The sequence below is a fragment of the Limulus polyphemus genome, unplaced genomic scaffold (genome assembly GCF_000517525.1).
Source record: "Limulus polyphemus unplaced genomic scaffold, Limulus_polyphemus-2.1.2 Scaffold209, whole genome shotgun sequence".
Lineage (NCBI taxonomy): Eukaryota > Metazoa > Arthropoda > Merostomata > Xiphosura > Limulidae > Limulus > Limulus polyphemus.
The window spans coordinates 523,102-539,430 of NW_013665819.1; the positions used below are offsets into that span (position 1 = coordinate 523,102).

The following is a 16,329-nucleotide window of genomic DNA, read 5'->3' on the forward strand; positions in this document are numbered from 1 at the left end:
ATAAACAATGAAAATTAAAATACTACATTACACATTTTATACTACAAACTTCATCTCAAGAAAATATTGGAGTATTTTTTGTATTATATAAAAATTGATGATATCTTTCAGAGATGATTTTTAGTCCAAATTTTTATTTCAATATTATTTAATGGCCTGTTACTTTGTTTTACTGTTTATAAATTCATTATCAACTGTAAAACAAAAACTTGTTGAATTTTCATTTTTTAGCAATGTGAAGTAATGTTACAAGATGTTTAATAAACATTAAATGATTTCAGCATTTTTCACAAATTGCCAAGTTATAGTTCGTGAAGTTAAAAAATAAGCACCAAACAACTTTGTTATTTTGTATATCATAATATCTATATATAACCAAAAATTGCAATGTATCTGGCAAACTTTTAATAAATATATATCAAAATAAAAATCCTAAATAGTTATTTTAAAATATGAATTAGCTTGTTCATAGAAAATCTGCAATTGATTGACTGTATTGCACAAGACTGAAGATGTCAGTTCTCAGAACTTTTTTGAGATAATCAACAGCAAATATAATGAACCCCAGATCTTAAGATGTTACATTAATCACATATAAAATTGAGCCTATAACATAATCCAACTTTGAATACAGTATATATATATATACACTGTACATTTTACCAACACAGAAAGTAGACAGTACATATCTATTCTCAATAAGAACCTTACATGTTCCAAACGTATCACATCTGACAAGTATGCAACCTCAGAACTACACATATACATTCATAATAGGGTGTTTGAAGAATTTACAAACTTTTAACACCTGGCTTTATGGCTCTGAGAGTAGAAACAAAAATGTACAATATACAACTGGATATTTCTTCAATATGCTGGTGCTTTACATCACAACATTAACATAGTTACTAAGATATTTAAAGGAAAGTTTGGCACTGCTTGCATGAAAGCAGCAATATTTTTAACAGTATGGATACATGGCTTGTTAAGTTTAAAAACAACAGCTCTTTTCAGTATCAGATATAACATTTAATAACTTACTAGTACTGAGATTTGCAAACTTAGATCATTTCTGATATCAGGAAATAACAGACACAATTCTGTTTTGTATTCTAAATGAAATGTTTTGTACTACAATAAATTAATCACAGTGGTATACAAAAAATCATGTGCTTTTTCTAAGCACCATACATTATACAAAGGTGGAAGTAAAATTTCATTTTTTGTTTTTTAAATATAAAAACATCAACTCTTTTATATATACATACAGGTAATAAAGGTAATGATAAAGATAGAAATAAAAAAATATTACTACATATGAATCTGAACACACCTCAAAACTAAATAAACATTTTTCATAAAGTATGAAAGATAAAACAAATTACCAACATATAACTAATGCTCTCAATAAGAATTAAACTAATCCACTATTAAATACACAACAATACAAATAATTTAATCAAGCCATAGAAAATCCTATATTATCAAGCAAACTGACAGCAATTTGGTTTTGATGCCCAGCAGCAGAGGCAAATGATATAAAAAGGATATCTTAATAATATAAACACATTTCACACTACTATTCACAGCAGTGATATTGATGTTTCTAATACATAAATGCCCACTGTTTGGAAGCAATCACTTTAGTCTACCACCATATATAATGGCTAGTTAATCATGATTACTTTAACGAGAACTTATTTGTATGCACACAAACACACAGATATAACAAAAAACAATAAAGCTTTGTTACTGGAAAATGTAAGCAAATAAACTATTCAAAAACTTTAGCCTATTGAAAAACTCTTTCTACATACTACAGTAAAAGCTTTATTTCCCAACACCTGCCAAACTTGGGTAGTGCTGGATAGGCACAAATTCTAGTTGCAAAAGCATTTCCTTTACAATATTTTAGGCCAGGCTTAAAAATATTTCTGTTTGCTGTAACCTAACAGACCTTTTGAAATTGGGGTTGACTGAGAGATTTTTTTTGGCATTATGACCTAGGAAATTTTTATTTTCCCCAATATCTGCCGATATACTGGCCAATTTAATTGGTCTCAACAAATGCTTAAATTAAAAAACAAGTTATGTTTCTGGAAGGAATATTTGATTTCGTTATTAGGTAAAGTACAATTAGTAAAACAGGTAGTAAAGCCACTTTTAACTTTTCTGTGGAAGTGTTTCTCTCCCAAAAAAGTGACATTAAAACTATTAACACCTGTGTTTATCCATTTATATGGAATGATAAACCTGAACTTGTACAACATGAAACAGTTAAAAGATCTGTTGCACAGGAGGGATCTAGGACTTTTGGATATTAGCAGATCCAAGGGACTAAGAAACAACAAGAATGGTCCCGTTATGATAATAATAATGAAGTCTTTATTACTGTGCACCCTTGTTCTGGTATTGAGAATGATAGTAGTTGACACTGTTGCACATGCTCATACTACGATAATAACAATTGTACTGGTATTTACATTGTAAGTTCACCAAATTGCCTTGTTCATATATTCACAGCAATATGCCAAGCCAAAAGAAACTTACTTTCAATACCAAACCCAGGACTAGCAAATCAATCACAGATTTTTTCAGGTATATTTATGGTATGTTTGAGTAGTCTATCTGTGGTATAGATCTCTAGATCTAAATTCTACAGATTTAGGCCTAAAAATCATATGATACATTTAGACTTAGTTATAGATATGCATAATATTAATGGTGCTATAGGTCTATATCTATGTAGATTTTAGTGTGAAATTATAATTTAACTTCATAGAATAGATATTATTATTCTAATATTAGATTCTATGGTTAGTCAATTTTCAAATATAAATAATGTGTAAGTATTTTTATTGAATTGCTCACTTTTAGATATTTAATATGTATATAAAAATCACATAATTAGATGCTAAGTATTTTCTGGTTGTATTACTTAATCTATTAATACATTTCAGCTTAGCATCTCATAGATCTAAGCTATATTATCAATACAAACCATATCAGGTGTACTTGCCTTGCTATTGACAGGGCCACTCCTGAAACTGTAACAGAACAATGCTATTATCATAATTGTGGTCACAATCAGACAAATCTGAACAATAATGACAATGATGATGGAAATCCAAATAAGCTCGCAACACAAACAAATGTTGACATACAGCAATGCCCACTGGTAAAACTGGAGAAAAATCAATTCCTCTTGATATTGGAACATTTTTGACTCTGGCAGGGGACCTCACTTTAGTAACAGGTGACGAGAAGTATCAGATTTTAATAAACCACGTGACACCAAATGGCAGTTCTAAGCTTCCAGTTGAATGGTAACATGGATGAAATTGTACATTTCAAAAATCATATACTGTCAAAATACCCGGAACTTGTCTATTTGGCAAGAAAGAAAGGTGGTTTTTGTATATACTGCATCTTCTTCAGATGCCATGAATTTGCTGGTATCCTTGTTAAAATGCCATGTAAGGATAACTATCACAAAGTGTCTACTGTACTTGGTAAAATAATCAGTACCATGTACATGGAAGTGCAGCTGGAATTGCATTCCAAAATGTGATGACCAGAGCACAGCATCTTGTAAACACACAAGTTAACCAAATAATTCATCAAAGGGTTCAGGCTAACAGGGAGAAATTAAGATCAATAATCCAAACTGTTATATTCTGTGGTTAGCAGAACTTAGTATTACATGGACATCACGATGATAAAAAAAGACTTGGAGGATGCTACTCATAATCCTGGTAATTTTCAAGCATTGCTCCAATTCTGAATATATGCAGAAGATGATGTATTGAAAAACTATTTTGCTACTGCTAACAGACATGCTATGTACCATTTAATTCAATTTATGGAAATTACATTTGCGATGAAATATTGTCAAAAGCAAGAAATGCCAATTTTTATTCAATATCAGCAGAGGAAGCTACAAATAGTTCTGACCATGAGCAACTTAGACTGATGTTGAGATTCTGTGATAAAAATGATGACATTAGATGAGAATTTGTGGAGTTTGTTTTATGTCTATCTACAACTGGTGAAGCATTAGCTACCACCATAATTCAAAAGATATCAAACAACTGGCAACTTCCATTGGCACAATTTCATGGTCAAACATATGATAGGGCAGGAAATACGTGTGGCCTTCAGCACAAAACAGTGACTCGAATTCAACAAGAATACCATAAAGCTGTTTTCACACACTGTCCAAGTCAGAAACTTAATCTTTCATTAGTGAAAGCATTGAGAATCCTCGATGTGCATAATGTTATAGATACTATGGACAAAGTTGTTAAATTCTCTTAAACATCAACTGAATGTTGATACAGAAGACTGTATTGATCAAGTGTACAACAGACATGCAATTAAGATGAAACAGCTGAAAGAACTTTGTCACACAAGATGGGTGACATGGCACAACATATTCTGTTCATGTTTACATTTACTTGAGGCAATAGTAAGCTTATTGCAAGACATCTCTACTCATCCACAGGAATGGAACAGACAAAGTGTCACAGATGCAATGTGGATCTTGCAGCTGCGACTCGATTCCAGTTTATTGCAGCACTCATGACAATATGGGAAGTTCTTGCATACATTCAACCATTCATCTTGAGCCTTCAGTCTCGGACATTAAATGTTATTAAAGCAGTCAACCAAGTGAAAGAGGTAATTACTAAATTAGAGGACAACAGAACAAACATAGATACTTTCCATCATAATCTATACAAGAAAATAATCAGGAAAGTAGATTCAGTCAGAATTCAGCCAGCTTCACCTCGAGTAGTAGGACGACAAGTTCATCATTCAAATGCACCAGCTGTCACTCGTGAAAAATACTATAAAATCAATATTACTATACCTTTGCTTAACTAGCTTCTTGTTGTGTTGAAAAACTACTTTCAAAAACTACAGGATGTCATCGCTAATACTTTTCACTTAATCCCACTTGTAATCCAACATGCTACAGAAAAGCAGGTTCTACATAAAGTTACACAGTTTGCAACCAAATACAAAGATGACTTACCTAGTTCCTAAAACATTACAGCAGAAATGCACTACTGGGTCTGTCACTGAAGAAATTCTAACCTCAAGACACATCAGCAGATGCTAGATCATCACTGAAAAAGGTGGATAAGACATTTTTTCCAAATATTCACACTAGGCTGAAATTATTGTGCACATTCGGCATGCCTTCCTGTTAATGTGAGAGCAGCACAAGTGCTATGAGAAGACTTAAAACTTATAAGAGAAGTCTAATGGTCGAGGACCTCGTGAATGGGTTATCACTGTTACATATCCATTATGGATATAAAATAAATACAGAAAAAATTCATAGAGATTTTTGCACATTCAAATCCAAGACAACTGGCTTTAACAAATATATTAGCAGACTAATATGGTGAATAACTGCTACTTATATACATTTTATCATACAAACAATGAAGTAATATCCTGTTTGTATTACGTGTTTTGTGAAAATATTTAATTTGAATTGTTTCAATGATTTAGTTACATAAGTTCTGTCTCACATAAAACAACTTCAATATACAATGGGTAAAGCTGTGCTTTATGTGGTAAATGCATAATATGTTCCCAAAATATATCTATCAGAACTTTGCTCAGGACCCAAATTGCATACCAAATTGGATCCGCCATTGTTTGGACTTGAATATTTTTATAGTGTCCCTCATAATTCAGTGCTTCAAAACTACTTTGCAGTTGGATCATACTTTCTTTGATACAATTTGGGTTTAAAAGTGAAATATTTCTCTGATTAAAAAACATACAAAATTCTTCATCTATGAACCATCGTTATATTGAAAACATGGTAACAGTTATTGAAAATCCATTGCAACAATTGACTGTACAACTATTGGGTAAGAAAACAGCTGAAATTTATGAACAATCATGACCTATACACACGCCCAAAGAACAAATATTGTATCAAGGTGTAAGGTGGAATATTGCTTGGGGCAATACCAACAACAGATGTGGTTTGAATTGGAAAATTGCCCATCAGGTAGTATCAGTGGGATATCATTAAAACAAATTTGGGCTAAGTTTTTCAAGTACTTGCCGGTTCTGTTTGAATTTCAAAACAGTGCCTCATGTGCTTTCTGAATGTTATTGTGCGCGAAAACTGCAGGGTTTTACACAGGGCATATTTTCTGTACCAGTTATCATGGTTATCACAGTGTTGTTTAATGCCTCCTTACCTAATCATTCCAAATTCCATTAGTAAAATTAAGTATTCCTTATGGATATCAAGGTGTAAAGGAGTGTATGATATTAACTTTGAACTTGTTGAGAAATAAGTGAAAATGGTGCTCGATTTGGTCAGTTTACATGACTATCCACGCATGAGTATGAAAAACGTTTGTGCCCTAACCTGTCACTACTTTTTTGCATATATGTTAGCATATTGGACATTATTTTTTGATTAGTGAGAAGTTAAATATTTTCTGCATATGTTTTGTTAGTTCATTTATTTGTCACTTTGTTTATAATTTTCAGTGTTCATTTAATTTGTTCTTAATAAATTTAATGTTTACATATGAAGCACAATCTACCCTCTCCTCACCATATTCGTGTGTCTATACTTTATGAGTTAAACTTTTTCATATTAAGGTTTTCTTTCCAGTTGTTATATTTATGTTTGCTTCTGCCAAACAACATCCTTGGCACTTTTAAGGGACATAAGAGATGTTTTTTTATCCTTTTCTCATTTTCCTTATTTAGTAATAATAATGTGAAAACAGTAAACATTTGTGGTTAAGCTTAATTTTAGTGAAGTAAATGTGCAACTCTGTAGTTACATAGCTCTATTACTTCCCTCTTTTGCACCACAAAAACAGGATTGAGAATTATGATCAAAAACAAATTAATTCCAATTGGAAAATTATCCATATTGAGGGAAGTACTCATATATTTACTTGGCGGATGAGATAAAACCAAAGAACAAACCATAAAATTGTAGGCAATAGTCAATTCAACTTCACCAATCAAAGTTGATATTGACCAGCAATTGTGTGTTGTGAAAGAATTTGATAAAAACTTGCGACATGCTGACATCCTTTTAACTACTTATACGTTGAAAGTGTCACATTCATTTTCCACGATTCAATGTATTCGTGGTTTAATGAGTTTTGTTTTAAGTGATCACAGAAACAGTGGTATTTCCAAAAATTTTTTCTGCCAAGCAATTTGAAAAAAAATAAATAAATTACCTACCTACCTACCAACATTTTAAATCAGTTTAGGGTTACAGCAAACAAATTATTTTTAAGCCTGGTCTTACAGAAAAAATGTTGATACCTTGTTAATGTTCTAAAGCACAGTATTTCTACCTCATCTTTAACAACAGTTTTAAAAAATAATAATTGTTATAATAAATCTTAAACTGTATAACAACATTTATAATTACAGTATTTTAAATAAAGTAATACAATATATTGTAATGTACTCACCAATTAAATGTCCTGGTGAAAGCTTGCCAGTTTAAGGGTCAGGTTTTGCAGCTTTGTAAATGACAAAAAACCTGAAACACTAAATAGCCACTTGCATATTAATATTAACTGAAGCTTGCCAGCAAGAAAAAACAAAGCCGCAACTGTACAACTGAGCAGCAGCATCAGTTAACTACAGTCATAAACTTTTGAGAAGCATCTAGAATATTCCGAGACATTCTGGATAAAACTGTAATGAATGCTAGTTTCTACCATAAACATTTATCTTTGAAAATATTTAAATTTCTGGTTACAAGAGCTTTCCAGATGCCAGATGACAAAGCTTTTACTGTACTATTAAATCGCAAGTACTTTTGCAATTTCTGAAAGAATATCATGTAAACATCAAAGTATGAAGTATATCAAGGTTCATCTAAGACTAAGATAAAAACAATGAAAGATTAACTAGAAACTGAAAAGGGTTATTTCACATTTCAAAATTGCTAATCCAGAAAAATAACTCACTGAAATATTTTGCACGCTAACTTGACATAAGTTTCAGAAACTTGCATTCTGATACACAGCATGTAATAGATAATGATATTTACCAAACTCAAATAAATAACTGTACAACTCAATTATGGTTGAACTGTTATAAAAACCATTGATCTTATATAATTTTTTAACAACAATTAAGCATTTAATAGAAACATCAGTGCAGCAATAGAACAGGTTTGATTCAAATAATATTTAAGAAGTCATCCATGCAGAAAAAACTGAAGTGATCAAGATATAATGAAGCTAAACATATATGTACAATTTTTATGCTGTTCAGAGTAACACTACAAAGTGTAATGATAAAACATACAAATGTATGTGCACAGTTCACAATAACCTACAGCAGTTAATACATACAAGAGGATGACTGACAGCGAGCTTGTCACTTTTCATGCCATTTAACAGCTTCACAGAATGTTCCTAGGTTGAAAATACAACTTTAGTCTTATAGGAAAGAAATAAAGCTTTTACATAACTATGGGGTTATCTATTATAATCAAGATATGGCTTTACCAGACAGTTTGTTCTGTATGACATACAAAAAAGGAAATTAACATAAAAAGTTCGATGGGATGAAAGAAATCAACAAAAGGTAATGAGAGTGCTCAAAAGAGTTTAGAAGCTTATTTATCAAATGCTTTTAATTAGTATTAGAGATTACACACAACAAACTATTTTGTCTTTCAAATACGTTATATCCACAGTTGTTTTAATTAGTATTAGAGATTACACACAACAAACTATTTTGTCTTTCAAATACGTTATATCCACAGTTGTGTTTATGTTAGTCACACCTTCCACTTGTATTAATATAACACATACAGAAAGCAACCAGAAACAGTCATCTCAGAACAACATAGGTTGAGGATAATCTTGCTTTAAGACAAATTCTAGCAGTGTTGGAAGTTTATCAATACTCAATCCTCCCTGCTTTATTTCCTGCAGTTTCTCTTCCAAGTCTCTCTTATCTTTACCAACTGCCCACCAGAGTCGTACAGACAAAATTAACAGAGGCACTGACATCTCACTGTTCTTGTACAACTCCATGTGACGAACAGCAATCTCAGCATATTTCTGAGCTTCTGTGACATTGTCAACAGCATTTAAACAGGCTACCAAGAAGCAGAGTGTGGAAAATACTGGCCAGCTACTTTCTCCTAGTAACTTTTCTTGAACAAAAAAGATATTTTCTAAAATAACTGATGCATCTTCAAAGTGGCCTGTTTTCATCAGTTTGTGAGCTTCTCGTAATTCACGATTGTATAAAAAATCAGCAAGTTCTGGTGTTTGTCGCAGCTCCTTTACCGAGAATGAGTAAGTCAGCAAATGGTGGAATGCAACACTTCTTTCTGCTATAACTTCAGCTGTGAAATTTCCAACTAAAGCCTTCTTAGGAAAAGGAAATTCTGTCAGAAGAGCAGGGTATCTAGTGCGTAGAGCTTGGAAAAGTAGCAGAAAGTCTGAATAGCGACGTTCCAAAACCCCTGGTTGACGTTCTAAGCCTGGAATCCTTTTTATTAGAATAGTGTAGCTCTAAAAATATAGGAAAAAATTATATCTAAGTAATATTTTTGGCATCTTTACACAAATATAAATATTGTACAAATAGCCTTCTGGTGTTAGTTCAGTAAATACCAGGAAGAATATTGTCAATACATTATGTAAATCTGAATGACATTATGAGCATAAACAGAGCTATTTCATAAAATGAAAATTAGAGGAAATCAACATAATCTTTTTAGATTATTAAAGTTATAATTAAACAAGAGGCAACTAAAAGATATTGAAGTTGTATAAACATTAAACTCTTTACTAACTTAATGCACAGAAAATATTCTGGAACTAAAGTTTGTCCTTGATATTTTTATAAAGATTGAAAGTTGAATTAAACTAAACTACTGCATACTACTCATTTAACCCTCTATTCTTGCACATTTTGATCATTGATAGAAGCACAATTATTTTAATTTACAAAAATATTATATCTATGTAAAAGTTCTGTGGTTTAGCTTATATCCCTTAGAATTTTACCACAATGTTAATTCTTTCTAAATATACTTAAGGGTCTTACAACATGTTTTCGCCTTCCTTGAAGAACAGTCTTTGCTGAAACAATTTCAAAGGTCACTCGCTGAGATCCTTTTTTTGGAGAAGAGCAAGTGTCTGATGATAATGGATTACTATTTCCAGAAGATTTCGACCACGTTTCTATGACCGGAAAAACAATGTTTAATTTTTTTAATCCAAACGTAATTATATAACTCATGTTCTACAGGTACATAAATCTGATGGAAGTACATTCAGTTATAAATAGCTGCAATCACATTTCTCATTTCATATGATTGTTTTCTTCTTTTTTTAAGACTGTTTAAGATATAAATTCTTTATCTCTTCATATTCAATCTCATGATATCTTTATAAAAATTAACATAGAGCTGAATAAATCAAAATATATCATTGTTAACAAGAATTACTCTTAGGTATTCAATAATGAGTGTTGGGAGAAAGAGAGTTTCCAGTGAGAAACTTCTCCAATCTTCCTGTTAAAAGTGGTATAAGAAATCCTTCATTTTTATGCTTATTAAACAAAGTGGTTATTAAAAAATAAACCCAATAAAAATATTTCACAAACATCTCAGTATTAAGAACAAAGTTCTAAGTGGCAGACCATGAAAACCAAACTAAATACAACACTCCATATGCATATACTCATCCATCAAACATTCAAAAAAATATAAACAGCACCACCACATGGAAACATCACCACACAATACAAAAGTTTATAATTCTCAACAAAGGAAAAAAGCATGGATTTAGACTTTCAAAGCTTGAACTTGTTACTCAGAAGTCCCAAATATTCAAGTATTTCCAACCTTTTCATTTCACTATTCAGATAACCCATGGAAAGGTTGTCCAAACCCCTACAAATTTTTAAACCTGAGTCAAGTCACTTCTAATTCTTAACTGCACCACAGAAAATCTATACTATAATGTGGTTTGTTTCTACATATCTATTTGGATGCCCATAAAGAAAATTTTCTAACTTTCTAAGCACTGGATTTGTCACCATGAAATGTTTAGGGTTTCTTGGATATGCTCAAAAGGAATTCTAAAACCCTTACTTCATTCATTTACCCATTTTTATTCGTAGACAGTCATTTTAATTTTTCCCTAGGCAAATGGCACATACACACACTGTTTCCATGAAGCCATTGAAATAAATTTTATGCTTGATATAATTAAGTTTCTTAAACAAAGCCATATGCTATCAGCATGTTGTTTAGGTTTAGAGTTGTCTGCCTCTGACTTGATCTCTGGTAGATCTGCTGATCACTCATGATACTCGTTTAAGCTAAGAATCTTTGGTTCAAATCTTAGTCAAGGAACTTTCTCAACATACTGATCAATTATATTTGTTCTCAACAAACAATCATATCTTCCCTTAGAGCAGGTGACTAATCAAACCATTTGTTTACCCATATGTGCCTAACTAAATATGTTTCATATGTGTATAAGCTACTTTAGTGATTCTGGTTTGTGTATTGCCAATTTGGATGCTAGGTTGTGTTGTGCTGGTACCTTAAGATTATGGTTTATGTTGGCTGGATGACAGGTCTTATATGAGTGGGGGTGAATATGTAATGATCAGGATGAATACTTGTCTGCCTAAGACTAGATGTGACAGCTGAGTTGGTAAGGGAAATGATCAGACACGCCAGAGTAAGCTCAGAGTCCTGATAAATCACACTGTTTATACTCTTTCCTGCATGATTATATCCTCCCTAAAGCAAATAAATCATAATTGCACACAGCAATAAAAATAATACCTTACTAGGCTAATAAAAGATTGCAATAATTTCCTTACTCTTTAATTTCAAACTTTAAAAATACATCCACAGCACTGAATGAGGTATCAAAAGAAAGATAATTTTCCTTTATTTGTTATCAAAATTCAAATTTCAAAAGTTTTGGGTCTCTTGATTGCAATACCAGTTTCAAACTACCATGTTATACACTTTGATCTCCCATTAAAATAATATAATTTTCTAAGAAGCTAATTTTTGAAAATAAAGAAAACAAAATGGATTCAACTATGGCAAAGGTACATTGCACCACATTTGTAACAAATTTTTACTACACCTTAAAGAATCAGTGAATTTTTTGTGGAAGAAAACTTCTTTAGTGTGGATTCATTTACTAGAAACATTTATTAGAAATACAAAAATCTTTCTTAGGAGAGGAGATTATGATGTATATTATAAAAGGGATTATGTCTAGAGACAGTTCTAACAGAAAGCAAACTACAAGTAAATAGGACAACTACAGATATTCTAGTAAGGAGGCTCTTTAAGTATCAAGCATTAATGATCTTTGGAAGAGCAACAAGGGGAGGAGTAAAATAGAAATCTTTAATGAAGAAGGCAAGAAATGGGGTAAATTAAATCTGGATACAGCATTCAAAAGTTGCTGATGAACTAAGGCATAGGTAGGATAGATTGAAATAAAATGTTTAATTGTTTCATATCAAGTCTTACAAAAGAAACAGTAAGAATAAGCCTGTCCAAACTTGTGAATGGTGCAAAGCAACAGGTTCCAAGGAGTAATCAGATTATGGTGCTTTCATTTCATTTCTAAGGGATAATAAGGGGCTTTTCATCTCATTCAATTTATTCCATTTTTTACAACTACCTTACTCCACATTATATTCAGAAACCTTTACCACCATATTAAGTCAACATTTTCCAAACTATTTTGGGGAATCCTTAAGAAATATTCTTACTATAAACTTAATTCATAAAAATTCATAAGGTACCTGATGATGAAAAAACCTTGTTGAAACATTGAACATTTGCTGTTATGTTAAACTTATATTAACATTTTTCTTCATTACCCATTCAAGCCATCTCCATCCATTATAAATGCTCCACATGTATTGACAGATGGCCAAAGAAGAAGGGCAATTGGAATGAGCTAAATGTGAAGCTACTCTGCAAGAGTAACTGGAACTCCTCATCAAGGACCTGACAAAAGCAAGGCATGAAGCTGGAGGATGGAGCACCAGTGATTGTGGTTGACAGAGCAGGTTGAATGGAAGGAAAGAGGTAAGTTGGAGTAACCGAGGGAACCAAGGTTAAGTGAACTAGTAAGGAGCAATCAGAAGAACCGTACATGGATGAGGGAGACCACCCAATGAAGTAAACAGATGGGAGGGTAAACAAAGGGACAGATAAGACCAATCCTGGCTGAAGGCATAGACAGCCAAGGATCGAGGAATGGGGAACCAGGGACCAAAACCGAGGTAATTTGTGATTGAGGGTGGTGTTAAAGGCATCAATATGGGGAATACCCAGATGCAGACAGAGCCACTGAAAAACAGCAGGATGCAAGGACCACTCCGTGGGATAAATGCAATCCGGTCAGGAAAAACGATCAGCTATGAGATTGAAAGCTCCCGTTACGTGACACACCAACAAACAAATTTGATGTGTGTGGGCCCAATAAAGAAGATCCATAGTATGAAAACACAGGGATCTGAACCTGGTACCACCTTGGTGACTGATCTAAGCCACCACAGTAGAATTGTCAGAATGGATGATAACCAGCCAGTGGCTGGCAAGAGAAAGAAAATGATCCAAAGCCCAACGAACAGCAAGGAGTTTGAGAACTCTCCTGCACAGACCAACAACCTAAAACCTCCTGGTGATCCACCCACGCACATCAGCACTGAAAGGATGCAACCGTGAAGAGATGTAAATCTTGCCATGGAGGAGGAAGCGAGACACCCACCGACATGTGGGCCCTGTTCCACCACCAATGGAGATCATCTACAAGGGCTGAGGAAAGGAATATAGAAATATCCAAGGGATCCTGGGCAAGGTTCCTTTGATTGTGAAGGACCCGTTGAAGAAACCGCATATGGACCCTGCCCAGGGGTATGAGAGAGGTCATAGAGGACCACATCCTCAAAAGTGATAGAACCTCACAAGCTATAAGTGAGGGAACAGAAAGAGCTTTCCAAACAGCCCATAGAATGCAGCCAGAGAGGAAAAGGTTGGGTCTGAGTGAGATGGGTTTTGAAGAAGACACCTAATTGGATAAGGTATTGGGTAGGACAAAGGAAAAACTTCTCCAGTTTGGATCAACTAGCCCACCTGCACAGCTTGGGCCAGAAGCTGACAAGTGTGGCAGGCCGATCCCTGTTCAGAATGAGCAAGAAGAAGCAAGTCATCTATATAAACATGGAAGCGCTATCCCACGGCATGAATATGCCGAGCAAAGGAGCAGGCCACAAAACACATATGGTGCTGAGACTAGGCTGAAAGGTATGGTGCGAAAGTGGTACACAACCCCCCAATGAACAGACTGAAGTTATGGCATGAACGCTCCACTACAGGAATGTGTAGGTAAGTACTGGAAACAATCACCTTGGACATCCAAACTCCTGGAGAAAATGCCCACAGAAGAGAAAAGTGTGTCTCAATGGTAAAGCAAAGAGTATGAACATACTGATTGAGATGGGATAAAATCAATGAAAGGATGCCAGTCCCCGGTCTTCTTGCGAACCACAAACAGGTGGAGCCGATTCAATAGCCTGTTTTGTGATGAAGTCCTGAACCACCTCTAACAGACGCTGGCATGTTAATGGATCCCAAGGTGAAGAAAATGTAATGGGAACACTGGATAATGGAGGAAGGGAGAGAAAGGAGATAATGTATCCCTCCAAGAGCACTCTGTGAACCCAGGCAACAGCGAGAAAAGGTCCCCACCAATGAACAAAATTCAAGAGACAAGCCTCCACTGGACCCGAACCGACCATGTAGTCATTGGTATTGTTGTTGGTGGATCGTGCATTGTTGATCAATGGCACAGTGGGAGGGTGGGACAGGAAGTTGTTGGGAAGGGGAAAGTCGGGGGACAGGAACTGGTGCCACAATCGGCCCCAACTGTGACAAATGAAATACCAAGTTAGTAAGGGTATAATGTTGATGGGGCCGAGGCCACTCACGACTCCAAACACTCAGGTACAAAGTCAAACACATAATTCCGTAAAAATGGATCCTGGAGACAGGTCTGCACCAAAACTGTGTCATGGCCCAAGTGGTCTCAACAACAAACAAACCATGTTCGAAGCACGAGAGCCAAAGACGACAGACAAGCCAATATAGAAGTAAGGATGGAGAGGATTTCAGCAGAAAACCCCTCAGGGTCCTGTGAAATACCTCTGACAGAAGGTGAAGGGAAGAAAGGTATCTTCACAGGGTCATGAGGGTGTGATGAAGCCGAGAAAATTGGGCTTGGATAAGTTGGACAGGGTAATTTGGGTTCGTTCCCTAAACAGGTAGAACCGACCCTAACAACTGTTGATCGAGAAATGGAAAGTCTACCCAATGATAAGCAAGGACAGACTGATCCAAAGTCCATGAGGAACGAGCCGTACTAATTCCCTCCACCAGTTGTCAGACAAATTGGCCCATATGAATCCTAATATCTGGGGTAAGAGGAAAGACTAAATAGGGTCGGGAAGTTGTTTCATGTAAGGTCTAGGGTCATAGGAAACAGGTGTAAGAAACAAAATATCACATACCTGAGAGATAAAGTCTGAAAAGACTGATGAAGGATGAGTTGAATCATCAGGTAGTGGATGGCAAACTCCGGGTGGGAACAAACGATGAAAACTGACGTCAGCCTGGCCTGGCTCAAAATGCTCAGGAGGAAGTGGGGCAGAAGTAGGTGAAATAGGTTGGTTCATATACCACTCAATCTCCTGGCAATTCCATTTATTACTACTCTCTAGCCAATTTTCTATCCAATTTAATAACATTTTCTCCACACCCACAGATTTAATTTTTGTAACAAGTCTTTTGTGAGACACCTTATCAAATGCTTTCTGAAAATCAAGGTAAACCAAATCCACAGTATTTCCTTCATCAAGTCTTGCAGTAACATCCTCAAAGAATGTCAGAAGATTTGCTAAACAAAACTTTCCCTTAGTGAAACCTTGCTGGCTCTCTGACACTATATCAAACTGCTTTAACCTTTTTCAGACAGGTCACAGGTGAAAGGACATGTCATCTCATTTGTTGACTCTCATTCAAAAAAACTTTCCCTTAGTGAAACCTTGCTGGCTCTCTGACACTATATCAAACTGCTTTAACCTTTTTCAGACAGGTCACAGGTGAAAGGACATGTCATCTCATTTGTTGACTCTCATTCAAAAAAACTTTCCCTTAGTGAAACCTTGCTGGCTCTCTGACACTATATCAAACTGCTTTAACCGGCTCTGCAATGCATCTTTAATCACATTCTACAA

At 34.4% G+C, this 16,329-nt stretch overlaps 1 protein-coding gene across 2 annotated transcripts in view; it reads right to left on the reverse strand.

The window, feature by feature from the left end:
- Positions 1-2,832: 2,832 nt before the first annotated feature.
- The window catches only part of LOC106478407 (sorting nexin-21-like), a 19,873-nt gene continuing 6,376 nt past the window's right edge, over positions 2,833-16,329 (reverse strand). The window contains exons 2-4 of one of the 2 annotated variants that reach the window (XR_002609892.1): positions 10,090-10,226; positions 8,760-9,551; positions 2,833-8,689 (exon numbers count right to left, since the gene is read on the reverse strand). Coding sequence is in view for 1 of the 2 variants with exons in the window: in XM_013938951.2 (XP_013794405.1) it covers positions 8,865-9,551; positions 10,090-10,226 (824 nt within the window). In the remaining variant the exon portion in view is untranslated. Of the gene's footprint in view, positions 9,552-10,089; positions 10,227-16,329 lie in introns of both variants that reach the window. The other variant, XM_013938951.2, reaches the window with a different exon arrangement.